Source organism: Osmia lignaria, chromosome 10, assembly GCF_051020975.1.
Source record: "Osmia lignaria lignaria isolate PbOS001 chromosome 10, iyOsmLign1, whole genome shotgun sequence".
In the NCBI taxonomy this organism is placed as follows: Eukaryota; Metazoa; Arthropoda; class Insecta; order Hymenoptera; family Megachilidae; genus Osmia; species Osmia lignaria.
The window spans coordinates 7,043,331-7,062,520 of NC_135041.1; the positions used below are offsets into that span (position 1 = coordinate 7,043,331).

Sequence of the window (19,190 nt, forward strand, 5' to 3'; positions counted from 1 at the left end):
GTCGTAAATTCGATGTAACTTGGCCAACGAATCGCGGTACCCGTCGCAACGAACCAGAAACCCAAAATCCAAAAGGCAAATCAACGCGAACAATCATCGTGTGAACTCGCAACGATCGTCGTTATTGGATTAAATATAAGAAAATCATTATAATATACATACATAATATATACGTTATTTATATATGCAATACGTAAAGAATCAAGAAGCAATTCGTTGTATTTTCCTTGTAATCTATCATGCGAACAATCACGAAGCGTGAGGAGTGGAAGTATATTGTTAATAAATTTAAAAAAAAAATATATATATATCAAAGTTGAGACGCGAGACGTGATGATTGTACTCCTTACGCTTCTTCAATCGCACTTGTATTTAAATGGATTAACTTTAATTCTACTTCTATTATTATTCTAGATAGGTACTATTGCCCATACACACAACTCTCGCTGTACGACATACACAAATAACCTGTGTCAACGATAATTTAATAAATAAACTGAAACAAGTACGTACGGAATCGATGATAATCCCTGGTCAACCGGAAGTCACTCTCCTCTTGCGCGTTGTCGAGTATCCTTTCACACTGATCTAACAGAAAAAAAATTGATACGATGAAAATTAATATTATTCGTTATCTAATTATTAAGAATAAGAAATACATAGTTAATTTTTTAATTTAATTTTTAAACCTACTCAGCCTGATACTAATCAAACTATTTTTCTTTCTTTGGATTATTGAAAATATAATCCTTTTTCATATTTTATGCTTGAAATATTGTTATGAAAATGGTTTAGATTAAATCTCTTCCCATCATTCGAATAATCTAAAATCTAATTATTCGGTGCGTTTAAATTTTTAATGAGAAATAGCGGAAAGGGCGGAGAGTGAAAGATATTGAAGAATGGGCGACAACGAGGCAGACAATTGTTAAAGTAAATTTAATTTCTTCGAGCCAATTACTTCTCAGACCACTATGGCGTTTATTAGTAGGGTCCGCTTGGACAAGCAACGCAAGAGGCTCAGATCTCGCATAAGTCGCGAAACTAATTAGTATCGTCCTTCCATAAACTGTCGACGAATAGTTTTCTTTCTTTTTGTTCCTTTTTGTTTTTTAGAAAATTCTACGCTGGTTAACAAATATCATCGTAAAAAAAGGGGTAACGTGCAAGGCTGATAAATGATCGCCTTCGGACACGACTGAAACGAGACCAGCCTCCAGAATTCCATTGTCCCGTTAATTACAAATCAAATGTTAATTAATCGTTAATAACATTAGGTACGTATATCTATTAACAGTATTAAGATTCACCCACACCGTCAGGCACACATCATACTGCGACAGTGGATGATCAATGATCGATTTAATCGATAATCATTAATATCTGAATTTAATATAAATTATATGTATAATTATCTTTCATACTGGTAAAGAAAATTTTCTTTAAATATATAATCAACGTGTAGTCGTGTAATAATATTTTATGAGTATCTTCCTTCGCATCGACAGTAGATAGAACTATAATTAATTAATCCTCGAATGATGGAGCTGGGTCTTTGCTAACCCAACTTAAATTTAACACTTTAAAGATCGTATAATTCCTTTTCATCTAAAATAGAATTATTGATAAATTTATATTATATTTCACAGCTTCTATCCTATATTTCATGAAATTATCATTTTTAGAAATATAGTTTACAGAAATCCACGTATCGAAGTGAAATTTTCCATTTTTATTTTCTAAAGCTTATCTTATTTATATTTTTTTTACAAGTCGAGTGTCTAACAATTAAAGCACCATTGCATAATACATTTTAAAACTGACCCAGCTTCCATCATTCCTTATCTATTCAGCTTTCTATTTTATTTTCAATTTAAAAGTAATTGTGGATCAAGTTCTTATATTAATATATATTTTTTTTAGTATTTCTTATTTTTTTGCAAAAGATAATAGATTCTAAATACTGTATGAATCGTATACAAGTCCTGTAGCAAAAGGATTAGAAAATGTTTCTTCTATTAAAACTCGTCGACACTTCTACACGTTTATCAAAGGCCAATAAAGGGAAAGAACCGCGTGCCTGTTACAAACATACGTTACATGTAACTAAAAAAAAAAAGAAAACAAATACCATCCACCAATCCACCCATCCGTCATTACGAAAAATTACAAGTGCTCGTTCTATTCTTATGTAAATCGTCGATAAACATTTACACCGTTTATGTACAGGGTATAATACATTAGAAAAAAAGTGGAAAACGATAAACAGAAATATCGTCGCTACGATAATAATCGATTAATATTACAATTAATTATAATAATGGTAGGTACTCGTTTTAGAGAAATAAAAAAGAAAAGAACAAACAAACGAATAGCGCGTCTAAAGTTAAGGAAGAAGTTTTCGTTTATAATCAGGTCGAATATTACGTACTTCGGTATGATAAGAAAAATTTTGTCTGCCTGCAAGAAAAATTCATTCGCACACGATAGAAATAAGTCTAAGGAAAAATAATTTCACACGATCGTTTAAATAATTGTATTCTTAACCCATTTGTGCCATGGTCACACATGATAAAATGGTACTGTAAAAAATTCAAAAATTGTTACTCTGTCAAAAAATAGTATTTCAGTAAAAAAATTATCAAGTCAAAAATTTTCAAAGATTTATCTAAAATTTCATTTATGGACTGCAATGTCCAACAATTGCATTATTATGCCAAAAGATTCATACTTGAAATCTATCATTTTCATGATTCATCTTTTTTATTAAATACAAAATCTATGTTAAAAGTCATTTTACTTCCCTAAGTTTTATAATAAATCAAATGATACAAAATTAAGATATGTTTTCATGATTCGGACCATTTGTCACTTTAACAGCTTGGTACAAATAGATTGAAACGTTAAAAGTATCTCAAAAAATTGTTCGAAAACCTTCAAATGAATAAAAAAAAAAATGGTATAAAAAACAACGATAGAAAGAAAGGAATTTAAGATTAATAATAAATGGTAACACAAGGAAAAAAGGACGCAACAATGAGTCTACGTTAGCTAGATGCACGCCAATTCCTCTAGAAAAAATTCGATTGAAAATCAGGGCATTATTTAGCGAATCTAATCATTACCGACTGCTAATTAACGCGTAATGTGGTTACACAAAGTAAGTCTGAACGCTATGGAATTGTTGCACCGCTTCAACGATAATATACCTGAACTCTTAAATATTACAGTTAACATTCTAAAATATACATTGACACGTTGCACGGCAAAATGATTTCCATGATACTTTAACAATTCATAATTTCAACAATTCAAAAATTCATAATTTTATTATGATTCCTACTTCGAAACAGAATGATTTTTATTAAAAATATTCCTTCTAATAATAAATATTTAGAAGACAATTCTGTGAATAAATAAAAATAAATAATATTTTTATTACAACAGAAAACATCCTTCCGTACAATTTTTATTCAATACACCTTAAAAATCAATTAATTCTCGGGGATGTTTGTTAATTTTTTCACAAACTTTTCATCAACATTCAAAGAAATCAATATGCCAGTCAACCCATCGACGTCAACGTGACGTTGAAACGATCCAACAACCCTGAATTTGATAAATTCTTTCTCCTGTAACCGGTGCTCGCAACACCCAATACACGTAACCAAGAAAAAAAAAACGCGGTTTTAAACTAATAAAAGCGGACGACGCCAGGAGAGCATCGTCCCAAAGGTACAGGTATCTCGCATTCTCTAATACGATGCAGGTATACACGCCACCATTTTGTTTCGCAACACCACGATTTCTATTATCGTTTTACGCCTTTGCTATATTTCCTCTCATTTTGTACAAGGTAGGGCTTAAAAACGGTAAAGAGGGGAGTAAAGAAGAGCGGGTTTGAAATATATTATTTGGCAGTTCAGTTATTTTGTCGGATATGAATCAGACTCTGTTCGATGCTTCGACACCCAGGTGACACGATGCCCTCTTTCTAGGATCATTTCGATCGAAAACGCCACCGATCGCAGATAAATCGTCTCGTCGCTTGGAATTATGAGACGGTAGATATGATCTCGTTGACGAGGAAAAAATATCTTTCCATTTCGAATTTTTAATACGTTTCTTGCAAAATAGAATATTGTACACTGATGAAAATGATATTTTAGTTTAGTAAATTTCACTGAGAAATAGAATATTTTATTAAGAAATTGTTGAATATTAAAAATGAATTAAAAACACTTTTTCAACAATATGGAAGCAAATAATGAATCAAAATTTAATTATATGGGTGAAAGATATTTTTTCTCGAAGCAACGTGCACATGTGTGAATACTCGGTGTATACATTATCGTTACTGGTCTCTCGCGTTAGTTAACATTCGATCTGTTATTGGCACAAAATTGTACTAGTAATATGGAAACACCTGCGGGACGTGACCGTCGACGAAGTTCCATAGCCAGATGATCAAAGAATGTGATCCCAATTGTTGGATTTCTTTCATATCTACTGTGGAACTGCATCAACGCACAGCAACTATACATCATTATTTATATACATTTGGATGCAATGGAAGCTTCTTTTGGTTAAAAATAAGTGTAGAAAAAAGAACTACCCATCAGTTGTATTTCATTTTGAAAGAATTCTGAGAGAACTTAAGGAAAGCCAAGGGAACCTAATCACGGTCTAGATTAGATTTTTCTAAATCATCCTAGGGTCTTCCTGGAGTTTTTCTAAGGTTCTATTAGGGTTTCCTAATTTGGAAATTGCCGAACTTGAGATTTTTATAGATCTAAATTGTCTGGATTTCTAAATTTCTAAATTTCCATTTTACAAATTTCTATATTTCTAAATAGCTAAATTTCCAACTTATCAAATTTGGAAATTTTTAAGTAGAAACATTCGTAAACTTGAAAACTGGAAAATATGGAAATCAAAAAATTTATACGTGATAACACTGTTTTAGGGTCCTCCCAAATTCCTCCTAAAACCCTCCCAAAACTAAGCGCCAGTGATGAGCAATTCTTCCTTTTACTCTCACCCTCAACTCTTGAAATCCTCTAAATTGCACCCAAGTGTACGTACCATAAATTAGCCTACGTCGTAATAGGAATGTACGAGAAAAACGCCTCGAGAGGAAGCGAAAATATTCGTTCGTTAAAAAACAGCGTAAACTCGAGTGGCGTTACGCGTTGAATCGCGGTCAACTATTATAGTTCTCGATTATATTTATTTAATCGTTATCTACTATAGTCGAATATTATAGATTGCTCAGTCTTTTGGTGAATTGCAGAATCTGCGATATCGAGACGGGAACGCGTTTGTTCTTTGCTCGGTGACGTTTCCACGTGGAAAATGATATTCTATCTTGCACAAAGAGGAGATTTCCTTTTAACGAGAACAATGATTTATTTATTCAATGACTCGCTAATGATTTTCAATTGTATCATATACCCGTATTATTTGAATATCGGCGACGTTCAATTTGCTCAAAGAGGATCGCGCAGCTGGGTTTCGAACGGTTCTCATTGTCAGTGTTTCGAAAACGGAAGAGAAAAATCGTCGTTGGTAGAAAAAAAACAATATAAAAATACAGTTATGTGTTCGAAGGACCCTCCGTTCTTTTATACAATAATAATCGCAAGTTCGCAGATTTTCACGTTGACTATTGGATGACGAAGATACTTTTTTTCCCTTCTCTTCTTGCTGATTATCTCTTACGTTATCTTCTCTATTGTATTCCATAATCATCATCTTCTTATTTCTTTGTATTTCACTGTTCGTGTTCTCCTTTCGTGATACGCCTACGTGCTTCATCGAGGAAGTATACACTGATTTTTTTCTGTTTTTCTTTTTTTTTGTTTTTCTTTTTCTTTAACATTACCGATTTAACGAACCATGCTTTGTCAGAAACATGATTTATTTAGCTTCGCAGAGAGACATACCATACGCATTCTTGCATTCTGCACTCGTTTCACAACAGATGCACGCAAGCCTGTCCTCGTGTTTGCGTTTTGTCCCAAGAAACGTATACCGCGACAAGTATTCTCCTTCGTGTTCTTCTCCGAGAACGCGAATTTAAAGGAAAACGTATAGAATATCACCGGTGAAAAATAGAAGAACGAAGGGGAATACTTGAGGGAAGCACACGAAGCTTATCAATCATGTACCATCGTTATCAGTCGCATCTCTCGTTTTCCTTTCATCGATTCATGAAAAAATTCCCGAAAATATAATTTCTCCAATGTTTTACTTTTTTTTTTATCAATTCATCTTCACCTCTCTTTCTCTCTCATTTTCTTTTCTAATCTCTTCTTCGTTCAGTCTATCTTACACTCTCTCTCTCTCTTCTTCAATTTTTAATTCTTCCATTCTTTCACTCTTGCTCCTTTCTCTCACGCAAATGATACATTCATTCTTGAGCTTAGCACCCTTCAATTTCAGCCTTCCTGTGTTACAAAGGAAACACGCTTCGACAGTCCCGCGTATCGTGACGCGCCGCCTTCAGCTCGCGTATTTACTATGATACGCAAAAATATTTTGTCTTGAGCAAAACACCCGGGTATGTCTACGCTAAGAATACGCGCCAGTCTGTTTATATAGTATATATGTATATCCTGGTGTAAGAAACCAAAGTGAAAATCGTGGAAAAATACGTTCGTTGTAAAAACCTTAAGTAGAAACTTAGCGTACCGGAAGAGTTTCAGTTTGAATGATAAAAAAATGAAAAAATAATTTTAGGAAGAGTTTAGAATGTTCCTATTTAAATCATAGTTTCCCATAAAGAAAACCATGTGTGCTTCAACCACATGGTCGTTTATATTAATAATAATAAATTTCTCGATTCTCCTATCTACCCTGTATACACAAACAGGATTAAAATTTTCAACTCTGTACACTCGTAATCAAATCAGGCTTTTGCCAGAGAAAATGGTGATGCCTCGGGTTTCCGTCCATCTCCCTGGGCATCCCTGGGGAAAATGAAGATGCAGCAAACGTGGCCTCGTGTATATATAGATATGTGGCCCACCACCACCCATGGGGAGTTAAATTTTATAATATTTAATAATTAAAAATCATATTACTTTGTTGCTAAATCACTTTTAATATTAAGATTTTTCATATATCTCCATTTTCTCTAAGGAATCCTGATTTGATCCCGAGTGTACAGAGTGAGTCAAGATGGGTAGTAGAATCGGGTAAACCGATGATTCACCTATCGCCCAATTGTATCACTTATCATGATCTACCTTGTATATAAAACGTTAAAATGAGAAACAAGGATATGCATTTCTCTTGTAACACGGTTTGTATGGTATATGCTCCCGAAAAGAAAAGTCCAGTCTCTGCATGCACCGGTAAAGTAACGAATCTCCGTACGACGTAGAAAAGAAGAAACAGAAAATAGGAGACAATAGGAAAATTTACTCGACATGAAGGCCTTTCTTCGTAGAGCTAGTACGAAAGGGGGGAAAAAACTTGCATGGCGAAGAGAATCCAACACTGAGGAACGTCGATCGATCGATCAAGAATGAATTATAATAATCAGTAATCGTCTTGATGCAATGATCCTTTGTGATCAAAGAAATCTTTGGTTTGGTTAAGCGAATCCTGTAGCCCGACAACGAATATACATAATAATACGCGCGCGCGTGTGTGTGTACGTGTATGTGTGTATATATTAATATTCGTTAATATTAATCAATAATGGTCGCTATATAATAAATTTATATATTTCATTATATTATCGCTATTAATAAATATACAGTAGCGGTGTGACGCGTGATCAGGCGTGATCATTCGGTTAACCAAACTGATTTTGCGCGTGTTTTTCGTTAATTAGATCGATCGATCAACTGATCAGCACCTCGATATTTCGTGTGGACTATCCCCGCCGACCCTGTCCTTATTTCTGTCAGTCATAGCTCGTTCACGTTTTCGAAAAACATCTTTCGAGTGGCTGACTACCCTTCTACCGCCTCGCGTATACAAGCTGATAATGGAAATTAGATTACAACCCGACGAAGTTAACGCGATTAAAGGAACGTCGTCTCGATTATTAATTTTTTTTTTCTTACCAGTCTTTCATTAGGCTCTCTGCTTCTCTATAGAATTCTCATTTCATCCAGTGTCTCTCTCTCTCTCTCTCTCTCTTTCACATTCACTTCCTCTCTGACTCGCTCTCTTTCTCGTACGCAGTAACACGGCACTTAAAAGTTTTTATTGCGATAAGTGTTACGGTAAATTGAGTGTCCACAAGTGTGTTTCGAGCACTTTCATTCTGTTTTATCGTATGAACGGTCAACGAGAAAACTGACGCGTCCAGAAGCGTCTCCTCGTTTCACTTTAGGTCCTCCATCGCACCATAATTGGCCAATGATTTTTTAATCCTAAGCGCGGTTAATCTAGCTGCCGCATTGTGGTACCAACACTCTTTCATCACTTTCGACATCACTTGCAGTGCCTGCAAAAACGAAAGTACCTTATTAATTATTTAACACGCTGTTGATTGTTTTTTATGAAGAACAACCGTGACGCACGTGTGACAATCATTAGGTATTTCTTATTTTGCATGTCTTCAAAACAGACCAAAATTATTTGATAATATGAAATATTAATAAAGTATTTCCAACGTTTCTTCAACATTGAAGGGAACTTCTTCAGAAGTGTAGGGAGGAGGATTCCTTAAGCTCTCCCAGGGTTCTTTTAAGGTTCTCAAAGGGTTCTCTTAAGATTCTCAAAGGGTTTTCTCAAAGAGTTCTCAGAGGGTTCTCTCAGAGTACTCTGAAGGTTCTTTCAGGGTTCTCTTAGAATTCTTCTAAAACTCCCAGGATTCTCTAAGAGTCCTTCTAAGATTCTCCTAGGATTCTTCTAAGGTTTTCTCAAGGTTTTCTCAGGGTTCTCATAGAATTCGTCTAACACTTTTCTAGATTCCCCTAGGGGTCTCTTAAGGCTCTCCCAGGCTTGCCCCAGGACTCTCCCAAAACTAAAGGCAAAGAATAGGTCGCTCCTCTCCCAACACTCAACCCAGAAAAGCCTACATTACACCCAAAATATACATTCAAATACACTTCTGAAAGAAGCTAATTGCAATGCAAGCGAAACGTTGGTCCTAAATTCTATAATATCAAACTATCTACAGCATCTAATTATCTTTACCTCGATCGACTGCCACCGATTCGGTATCGAGGGCCTTTGTCTATCGGTGCACACAACTTTACGCATCTCTTCGATCGTCGGATCGGAAGGCACCAAGTCGTAAAACGGTAACTGATATTCGTCGTGGATCCCACCGACATTGCATCGCCTGGCGATCTCCCAGAGGATCAGCCCGAGAGCGTACACGTCAGCCCTCTTGAACGATTCAAAATGGTTCATGTTTACCGTCTCTTCGAGAACCTGAAAGCAGAAGCAACAATTCCTCAGCAGCTGTTCACCAGAAGATGAAACTTCCTCTAAGGCGAAATACAAAAAAAATAGTCAACTCCGATTCAATTATCGTTACGAACCAAGTATATATTATTGTTTTAATAATTACCTCAGGTGCCATGTATCGTTTGGTACCGACCCGATTATTATTCAACTGAATGTCGACGGTGTTTGTTCTTACGTCGTGTCTGACGGCCAATCCGAGATCACCTATGGCGCATGTACCATTCGTCTTCACCAGGATATTTTTCGACTTCAAATCCCTGTGAGCTATGGCTGGTTTGCCTTGCGTGCCAACGATCTCCATGTGAAGATGGGCCAACCCCGTGGTGATCGACAAGGCCATTCTGATCATTCCATTCGTGTCCACCGTCGATACGTTCAAGTAATCGAACAGAGAACCTTTCTCGTGATAATCTGTGATCAGCCATAACTGGGTCCATGTACCATTATCTAAAGAAAAATGGAATCAAATGGAATACACGTGAGAGTCTGTAAATTGTTTCATTTTCTTTTTCTAGGAATAAAAGTAGAACTTTCGTATGATTTTATTTTTAGAAATAAATAGCTACAAGACAGTTGAAATGGTAAGATTTTTATTTCAACAAAATAGTTCAGTATTATTCAAAGTGAACTTAAAAGGAACTTTAAAATTTTGGAAATGATCGTTGCTCCGGCAGATTGTAAAAGAAATTATTAAACTGCGCAGTCCGTATTCGTAAGCTCGAAGAAATATTTATTATCAATGCACACCGCAAGAAAAACACGAGGTATCGCAATCAACTATTTCGTAACACATTTTCTGTTTTTCTTTTATTTTTATGCTTCATATAATACAAAGATACTATTGTCAAAGCAAACAAAATGTGATTAATTGAACATAATAAAACCTCGTAATAATGAAACATTTTAAAATGATACTTTAAAATGTTGGAAATTTCATTAAATAATATTTTTGTTCTTAACAAATTGTTCTGTCTAAAACACATTTATTATACAAGAAAATAATATAGTTAATTACATACTTAATACTAGTAACTGCGTTACTAGTGACACACGGTAATCGAAATGTTTTATTAAAAATCATCCCAAGTGACGCGTCTCCATATAGGGCCGATACACAACACAAATCTTGCTTATTATTTTTATAATATTTCAAAATCAATAAAATCCTAATAATATTAGCGATGAGTTTCTATAAAAAGTGTTAACGAAATAATGGTCCGAGGATGTTCAATGTATAAATACCTACCCTGAATCGTAATAAACAATGCAGCAAATTTCACAGGACAAAAGCAGAAATACCTTTGAAACAATCTGACCGAGATTGTAATATATTCCTTCGAGCTTGACATTTATAGACCGAAATGTGTCACCATACATATACGCTTAACATAGTCACCTATTAATATTATTTAGGACATTCGAACAAAAGGCCATTCAATAACGATTCATGTCTCTGTTCGAGTTATTATGGAACTTACGAAGTTCCCTTTAACCCTTTGCACTCGAAGATTTCAAAGCATTTAGAATCAAGATTCAAAGATTAATTTCTTTAATTTTTTGCTCAACTATGTGGCATGGTCGTGTTTCGAGCGCAAAGGGTTGAATTTCAATCGTAGATAAAAAAAAATGCACACGAACGTGTGCAAGCATGGTACCCACCTTTGTTATCAGCCGCGATAAACCCAAGGATATTGTCGTGCCTCAGCATCACCGTCTGATAAATTTCAACCTCCCTGAACCAAGACCTCTCCTCGCGGGAGCTGAAGATTTTGACAGCGACGTTCTCACCCCTCCAACGACCACGCCAGACCTCGCCGAAGCGACCCTTTCCGATCGTCTCCACCAACTGAATCTGGCGGGCTATACTCCGCTGTACCAGAAGCGGCAGGCCTACTTGGATGAGGATGGACATTGAAGAACACAAATTTCAGTATGATTGAAGATAACTCGTCTGATAAACGAATTAAAACAAAGTGCTTGGCGTGAACGAGTTACAATGCAAATTTCGACCCTTCTTCAGATTTTCACAGATAGTTTCACGAGAGTGTCAATCTCGTTTAAGTGTCAGTTTAGCGAAATGGAAAGTGAAGGAATAATTTATTAGATTGAAACATTGAGGGTTGCTGTATTGATTTAAATGGATAGGGGGTAGGTTCGCCTTCCAAAAAATATACTTTGACACACTTACCATTTTGAAATTCTAAAGGTTGAAAATTTCAGAATTCTAAAATTAAAGATTTTCAAGTTTTATAAATTTCCAAATTTCTTAGCTTTAAAAATTCCAAAAGTTTAAGACGTTAAGATTACAAATTCTCAAAATTGTAAGATTACAAAATATTAAAGTCCTAAATTTACGAAATTCTCTGATCAAATTCTCTGAAGAAGGATTACAGAAAAACTAGAATTCTCGTTCGTTAACCCTTTTGTTATAGAGTTAGCCAAAAAGCAAACGAAACATTAAATTAATCATTCACATTTAATTTCTTAAGTATTAATAAACAACGCTACATGAATTTTTTATTTGAATAGTAAATTAAGATTATCAACAATATTCATTATTATTTCATTTATTTATTACTTTTCAAGAGAAAAGGGTTCGCTAGCACGAATTTATACCAAGATACTTTTATTTGACCTACCCGAGCCGCTACCACTGGTTGTCTTCTCCAGCATGTCTCTAATGGTAACACCATCCAGAATGGGTCGATCCGAATCGTCAGGGTCAGGTGGGGTTGGTGGTTTGGTCATGTACACATGATAGATGACCATGACAACCACGCAGATCGCGCATATTGGCATCGCAATCGTCAAGGCCATTTTCCAAGTGACCCATGTCGCGTCATCACCAATCGATGGCACTTTTGGTAATAAATCATTGATTATGCTTTACTCATTAGCGAGATTCTTATATATATATGTGAGATTGCTCAGAGAAACGTGAACACATTCGATATACATTATTACTTTTAACCCCTTTCATTAATAAAGATCATTCCATGCGTAATTATTTTTTAACTTTTTCTTCATTCTAAATTAACAAAATCACCCGTTGCCTAAGTTATTTATAAAGATATGTATTTTATAAATAAAATGAAATAAAAATAATGTAATGCAATCTGGTTAGTGATACCGAGCGTGTCGAGCAAAGAATTATACATCAGCGATTCTGTATCAATTTTGTAACAGAGAAAGGATCAACTCTCCTCAAACTCTAGTGGTAATATTTCACGGGGAATAGTCCCGAGATGTTCGAAGTAGTTGGAGCAAATCGAATCGATCGAACGTAACACGTTTCTCCAAGCGATCGGAAAAGCCAGCGAAGCGAGACTTGGACAGAAGATCGAAGGATATAAGGCGCGAAAGCTGGCGAAAACGGAGATGTAAACCTTGAGCAGAGACATGCTAAATGACAAACACACGACAAAAGCATGCGTGATATTAGCGGCAGGCACATGCGAGTTAAGGTTCGGTGCAAACGGATCAGAGGGACCAGGACCAAGGACAAACACTTCTTTCAATTTTCAACAAAACGATCTTCGATAATTGCCATCATCGAATCTTACGTCCTTCCTTTGCGTTGATAATGAAGAAAGAAAGAATCAAGCACCATATAAGTACATGTTTGCGTGAAAGAAATAAAAGAAAGCAGTATCTTGATGATCTGCCTCTTCCATCATTTGATCAATCGCCGAAAAATCAGCCATCTCTGTTACCTGTCCAATCAGTCGCAAATACACGGGTGATGCAACCTCTGCATGAGTCATCGCGAGGATACAAGGCCTCTTTCGTGATCTCTAGATCCTTCAAGACATCGAATTGCAGCTCGACTTACCTGGGCTTCGATCGTCAAGCGTGGCGATGATGAACTCCGTCAAGGCGGATGCTGTTAATTGCTTATTCCTCGAAACACCACACGTTAACCCATTCATTCCCAGTTGGTGGAAATAAAATATGTATTTTTCAAGACTTATCATGTTAATATTTATAGTACATATTATAACACTTGGAATACTATAACGCTGTAATTATAATATTAATATTATTCCAATATAAAATTAATATTTATATAATAGATTAGTATAAATACCTATTAATTTTATAGTAAACTAATATTAATATTTGCAGTATCATAATATTATAGTTACAGTTTAATAGTAATGCAAGTAAGTATCACAAATAAATAGTCAAAAAAATAGATATTTGGGTATCAATGGGTTATAAAAACACGCTGTTATATATGAAAGAAATTTTTTGATAAAAAAAAACTAAGGGAGAGAAATTGAATTTCGAATGATTGAATTGCTTCACGATGGAAATTGGAAAGATTACGAGGGAGTGGACATCGTCGTGAAAGACAAATATCCGAGGAATCGAATCAATCACAGGACGAGAACCATCCATACAGCAGTCCACGATAAGGCACCAACCAAATTGTTCCCCCACGAGGAATACTATGAGAGACGATCACAAGAGAATGATTGCACGTCCAGAGGATACCCAATCAAAATTGGGAAGAACGTGGAACATGAATACCTTGCTGACTCGCAATGTTAGTACATGAAGATGCGCCCCGACGCTTCTCGTATCGGCTGTGATATGCATCATGCAGTTTTTCTCAGCTTTTCTCAGCAAGTATGGATCGTTTTCACCTTTCATAGCTGATGAAAATAGGGCGGTTCGATAAATTGACAGATTTGATAGAATCGTTCCGTTATTCAACTACTGCAGCTATTGTAACCCTTAACTTTGTAGTTTTACACTTTTCATTGAAGTTTACAATTTGAAGAAAAGTTACATACAGGATGAGTCAAGCATAAAATTGGTGCAATTACATAGAGAATTAAAGCAAAAAAGGAAAATTTCAAAAAAGTGCAAATGTACTTTTCTGATCTCTCCCCCAAAATTTCCAAATTTCGAATTTCCTACATTTCAAAATTCTAAAATTATATACATTCAAAATTTCAGAATTCTAAAGTTACAAGTCTTCAAAAATTTCAGAATTACATAATTGTAAAATTCTAAGAATCTGAAATTCTAAAATTTCCAGAAAGACTTGGCCCACTCCAGAAGAAGATACAAGTTACATCAATAATCAATGCATTTACAAATAAGATAAATCCACAAAGATATACATATTATTATACCACAATTGCGTGACTCATCTTGTAGAGTATAATGAATAAATTATTTTTTCTATTTATAAGTTGCACAGACCACTGTTCTCTTAACTCAAAGTATATTGAAAGTTTCAAAAATTTATTATATAAATATGGAATGTTATAAATTATTGTCTCAAGTGTCCATTTTATAAACGAGAATATCGAAAGAGAAGACTCGTTATTAAAAGGAGTATGAAAACAAATCGTTGCAGTGAAAGCACGCATCAATAACCAGACATCTATCCCTCGGATTTAACAGAGCCCGTATAATCGATGGATACCGCTTTCGATACGTTCCATCATCCCTCCGTCAATACCGTGCGAATACGCCTCGTTACTCTGTACAACATGGAGCTGTCGTCCATTTTATTCATCCATACCACTCCATTTTCCTTCTTGTTCTTCTGTTTCCATACAACTACCAAGTTTACGTGTCACACGTTTGCCAACAATAATATCAACTTATTTCTCGTTCACTTTTCAACAACAAAACAATGTCATCGATTTTTATTGAATTCAATTCAGAGGAGAATGATACAAACTCTTGATAATATAACATTTTGTGAATTCGTTTGAAGAAATGATGTACAAGAAAAATCATTAAAGTATCATTAAATGAATTATAATGTAATGCACACAAAATTAGGGGGAGTTTTAAGTTATCGTATTAATAATTTTCAATTTGTTTAAAGAATACAAATTTTATAATTTTATCATTTTTGCCTATCTAGAATAAAGTTTTAAATATCATTAATGTGACGGTATGAGGTGTCAAACCGATAGCTTAATTTGAGAAATTAAATAATCATATCTTTAGTAAATGATATGATAATGTGCCGCAATAGATATAACCATTTCCACTGTGATAGTTGACGTGTTGACACATCGACTGTCATGAGGGTCAACAGTGACCTACACCTCAGATTTAATATAATCGAATAATTGAAAAATAATAATAATATAAGATAACAAATTGAATTTGATGAATTATTAAGAACATCAATGATTAATTTTCTAATTTTTTATTTCAAAATATTGCTGCAATGATGTATAGAACTTTATTCCTTCTTTTTTTTTTTGTACTGTTTGATTAAATTTACATAATCATTCTCTGAAGGAACGAATTAAGGTTGCGAAATATTTTTCATTCGTTTAAACGGTTCAATTTAGACAAGTGTGTGCTGCTCGAGACAATTCTCCCGTTTCACTGATATCACGCCTTTTTTACAACGTCGTTTCCGTAATAAGAATTCATATAACGACACATCAGACGATGCATCGTTGTTGCATAAAATGAAACCGAATGACGTTCCAAGGCTTTTACGTCAAACTGCTCTTGCCTTTCAATTTCACACCGAACGACTCTTCAATGTCTCCATTAAACGCAAATGTTACCATTCGACCGGTTTATTTTATTCAAAGATCCTTTCCAGTTGCATACTTATGCCTCGTAATGACGAGAAAAAACTATAGTTGTATTCTTTAATATCTGATTAATATCAGTTTAAGTCTAAATGATTTTTTAAAAATAAATGCTTAGGTAATTAAAGAAACAGAAAGGGCACCGAATTAGTTTGTACAGTCGCGATCAAATTAGGCTTTTCCAGGGAAAATGCCGATATCTTCCCTCCTGTAGGTTTCCGGGTTCTCAGCCATTCCCGAAGGTTCCCCCGGGTTTCCGGGAACCCGACTCTCCCTGTAGGAATAAGGGCCCCATATATATTTATACGGGATTATTTGAATTGATATTTATTTATTATTCGTATTTCTCAGTTGTATACTAAATTTTATAATATTTAATAAGTAAAACTATATTACTTTTAATATTAAAATATTCAAAATTAAGATGTTGATTCCCTAAATAAATCTGATTTGGTCGTGAGTGTACACCTAATACAAAATCGAGCATATCAGTGTCCATAATTATTTAACTCGTCTTCACACGATTCTAAACAAGGAAAATCGTTCCCTTAGTAAATCAAAGAATCGTAAATCAGTTAAACGTTTAACGCTTTCGAACAACGAGCATTGTTTGATATAACACAGCTCCATTCCCCCTCGTAATCCTGCAATCTCGCGTTTCTCAGCGCGCTATCCGCCTCTCGACGATGCAATTGTTTGACGTACGAGCCTTCTATGATCTATTTGCCTATTGATAAACGCGTTTGTAGAATTAAAGCTTTGCCGAGGCGCCTACTCTGCGATAAATGTGAAAACAGATCGACGAGAACGTAGTACGTGATTCTGGCTCTTTCCCAGAAAATGTTTATAATTATAACGCGTACGTGTTTATACAGTGTATATGTAGCAGTGCATGGGATACAATCATAAAGCGTGGTGATGTAAGCGGTGGAACGTGAATGTCCTAACGCTGCGTAACGTGCTATTATCGCCATTTCCGAGTTTCTTGACTTCTCGTTTATTCTCATTCAATCTAATTCTCTCATTTTCCTTTTAAAGAAACTGAAAATTCTCTAAGCGAAAAGATAAAGAAAATTTGGGATATCAGTAAAATTATTCTGGTTATTGAAAATAGGAAGTTAAAATATTGGATTAGAAAATTAATCAATCTTTTGAAAGGTTCATGTTGCTAATTAACTTGAAATTCATAAGAGGTGATGGATCTTAAGTGTAAAATTTTATTTTTTAGTCTTCGAATATTTATTAGCCTCCGAGAAAAAAATGAAATATATGGATTAATTAAGCTTTGTCCAATTGAATTTTGAACGTAATTATCAAATGCAACGGCTGATAAGGTGCATGTTACCGTCTCGCAGTCTCTCCCATTCTGTAAACAAATTCAGATAATGGACAATCTTTTGGCTGGATTGTGACATCACGAAATTACGAGCTGTTCGAGAAATTGCGCCGATAAAGCGTGTTATCATCGACGAAATACGCTTGTCGCGCGACGAGACGCGGGAGGGATACATGTTATTTTTCGATACGATACGTTCAATCGATTGCACATTCGCGCGAGCATATTTCCGCGGCTTTCCACGATAAAACGTTTCGATAATCTTCGCTCGACCGACGTCACAACTGCTGGAAATCGTAATCGACCTTGATCTACACCGATCCCTGACCAACTACGATTTTCCGCGGCAGATCGGAGAATTCTTTTTAGGAAACATATAAAATGACGTACATGATATTTTTTTTTGGAAAAGTCGTTATAGATAATTATATGTGCATAGATATTTATGCATTGACATCATTTGTTACTGACGATAATTCATTAAGTTTCATAATGGTTTCTGTACATTTCACTTAGCGAATAATTTACAATTTTAAAAAAGGAGAATAATATTTGCATGAAATTATTTTGCAAGCTTCTGAATGTATAAAGTTGCATTTACAAAAATTACTCTGTTTAAATTAGAAAATATTGCGTTGATATTGAATGTTTTGTAAGATTGTTATTTAGGGTTGTTAATCTGTTAACCAAAGGAAGTCGAGTTCACGCTGAATTTAATAATAGATTTAGTGAAATATTTTTATCTTGAATCGTATTCTTCTATTAATTGAAAGGGAAATATGATTTAACTACTCTATTCACTGTTTATTACACTTTTCTGATTGAAAAATGACTCAGTTAATAGGCTAATACCTTAACCATCACAGTAGAACAGTTGTATCTAGTATGATACACTATACATAGTATCAATTAGTGTGAATAATGAATAATATTTTATATTATTTTTCTTTCAAAATCAAACACCTTTACACGAACCGCCCATTAACCATATCAATTAACGACATAAAATAGAGTTAATGACTTTGACCCCTGAACAACTCGTATGTATGCTTTAATTTTCATACCATTATCAGAAAATAATGCTGTTTTATTTTCCAAATTTAACATGTAAAATTATCAAATTTATGATCACACCCTGTTACGTATTGATAAATCGAATGACACGTTTGCCAAAAACGGGATCGATAATTCACAATGTAAACAAAATGTTATGTATATCATTATTATCATCGTTATACAATAAAACAGTGGCCCGTACTACAATAGAGATATAAAACAAAGAACTTTGAATTTAATGAAGAGCTACAGCAACAACGGAACAGGAACATAAACGAATCACATTATGTTGCTTCATTATACGTCAGCAAGTAGAAGCAGGTACGTATGAACAAAGACAGCGTGTACAGAGGACAATTAAAGAGGGACGTGTGTGACAAAAATGATCGCCCAGACAATTCACAAAAAGCATCGATAATCGATGATCAAAAGCCTGAGATTTTTGTTTTCTTCCTTTTTTTGTTTTTTATCTCGCGAATCTTTCCAAGGTCGTCGATATGCTAATTTAATTATTATTATATAATGATCGCACGTTTCCAAATTAACGCTGAAGATTTGTGTTTCTGCATTAATTTATGCACGATTTTTGTATTTCAATTATACCAATTGGGTTTGAAAGAACGAATTTCTGTTCGCAATTTTCAGTGATTCGATGATTAAAAAGGTGATATGTTATTTTGTCTCTCTGAGTTTGATTAGGAACACGTGTTAATATTTGTACAGAACGTGGATCGATAAGACCGTTAAATTAAGTTGATAGTTCGATACTCGAAGAATAAGTT

General features: G+C 34.6%; 1 protein-coding gene across 7 annotated transcripts in view; it reads right to left on the bottom strand.

Moving 5' to 3' along the window:
* Positions 1-287: 287 nt before the first annotated feature.
* The window catches only part of babo (TGF-beta receptor type-1 babo), a 40,706-nt gene continuing 21,803 nt past the window's right edge, over positions 288-19,190 (bottom strand). For 6 of the 7 annotated variants that reach the window (XM_034339685.2, XM_034339682.2, XM_034339686.2 and 3 more), the window contains 5 exons: positions 12,075-12,293; positions 11,095-11,328; positions 9,539-9,882; positions 9,160-9,399; positions 288-8,464 (listed from right to left, as the gene is read on the bottom strand). In XM_034339685.2, the coding sequence (XP_034195576.1) occupies positions 8,342-8,464; positions 9,160-9,399; positions 9,539-9,882; positions 11,095-11,328; positions 12,075-12,293 (1,160 nt within the window). In that variant the 3' untranslated portion in view covers positions 288-8,341. The remainder of the gene's footprint in view (positions 8,465-9,159; positions 9,400-9,538; positions 9,883-11,094; positions 11,329-12,074; positions 12,294-19,190) is intronic. The other variant, XM_034339684.2, reaches the window with a different exon arrangement.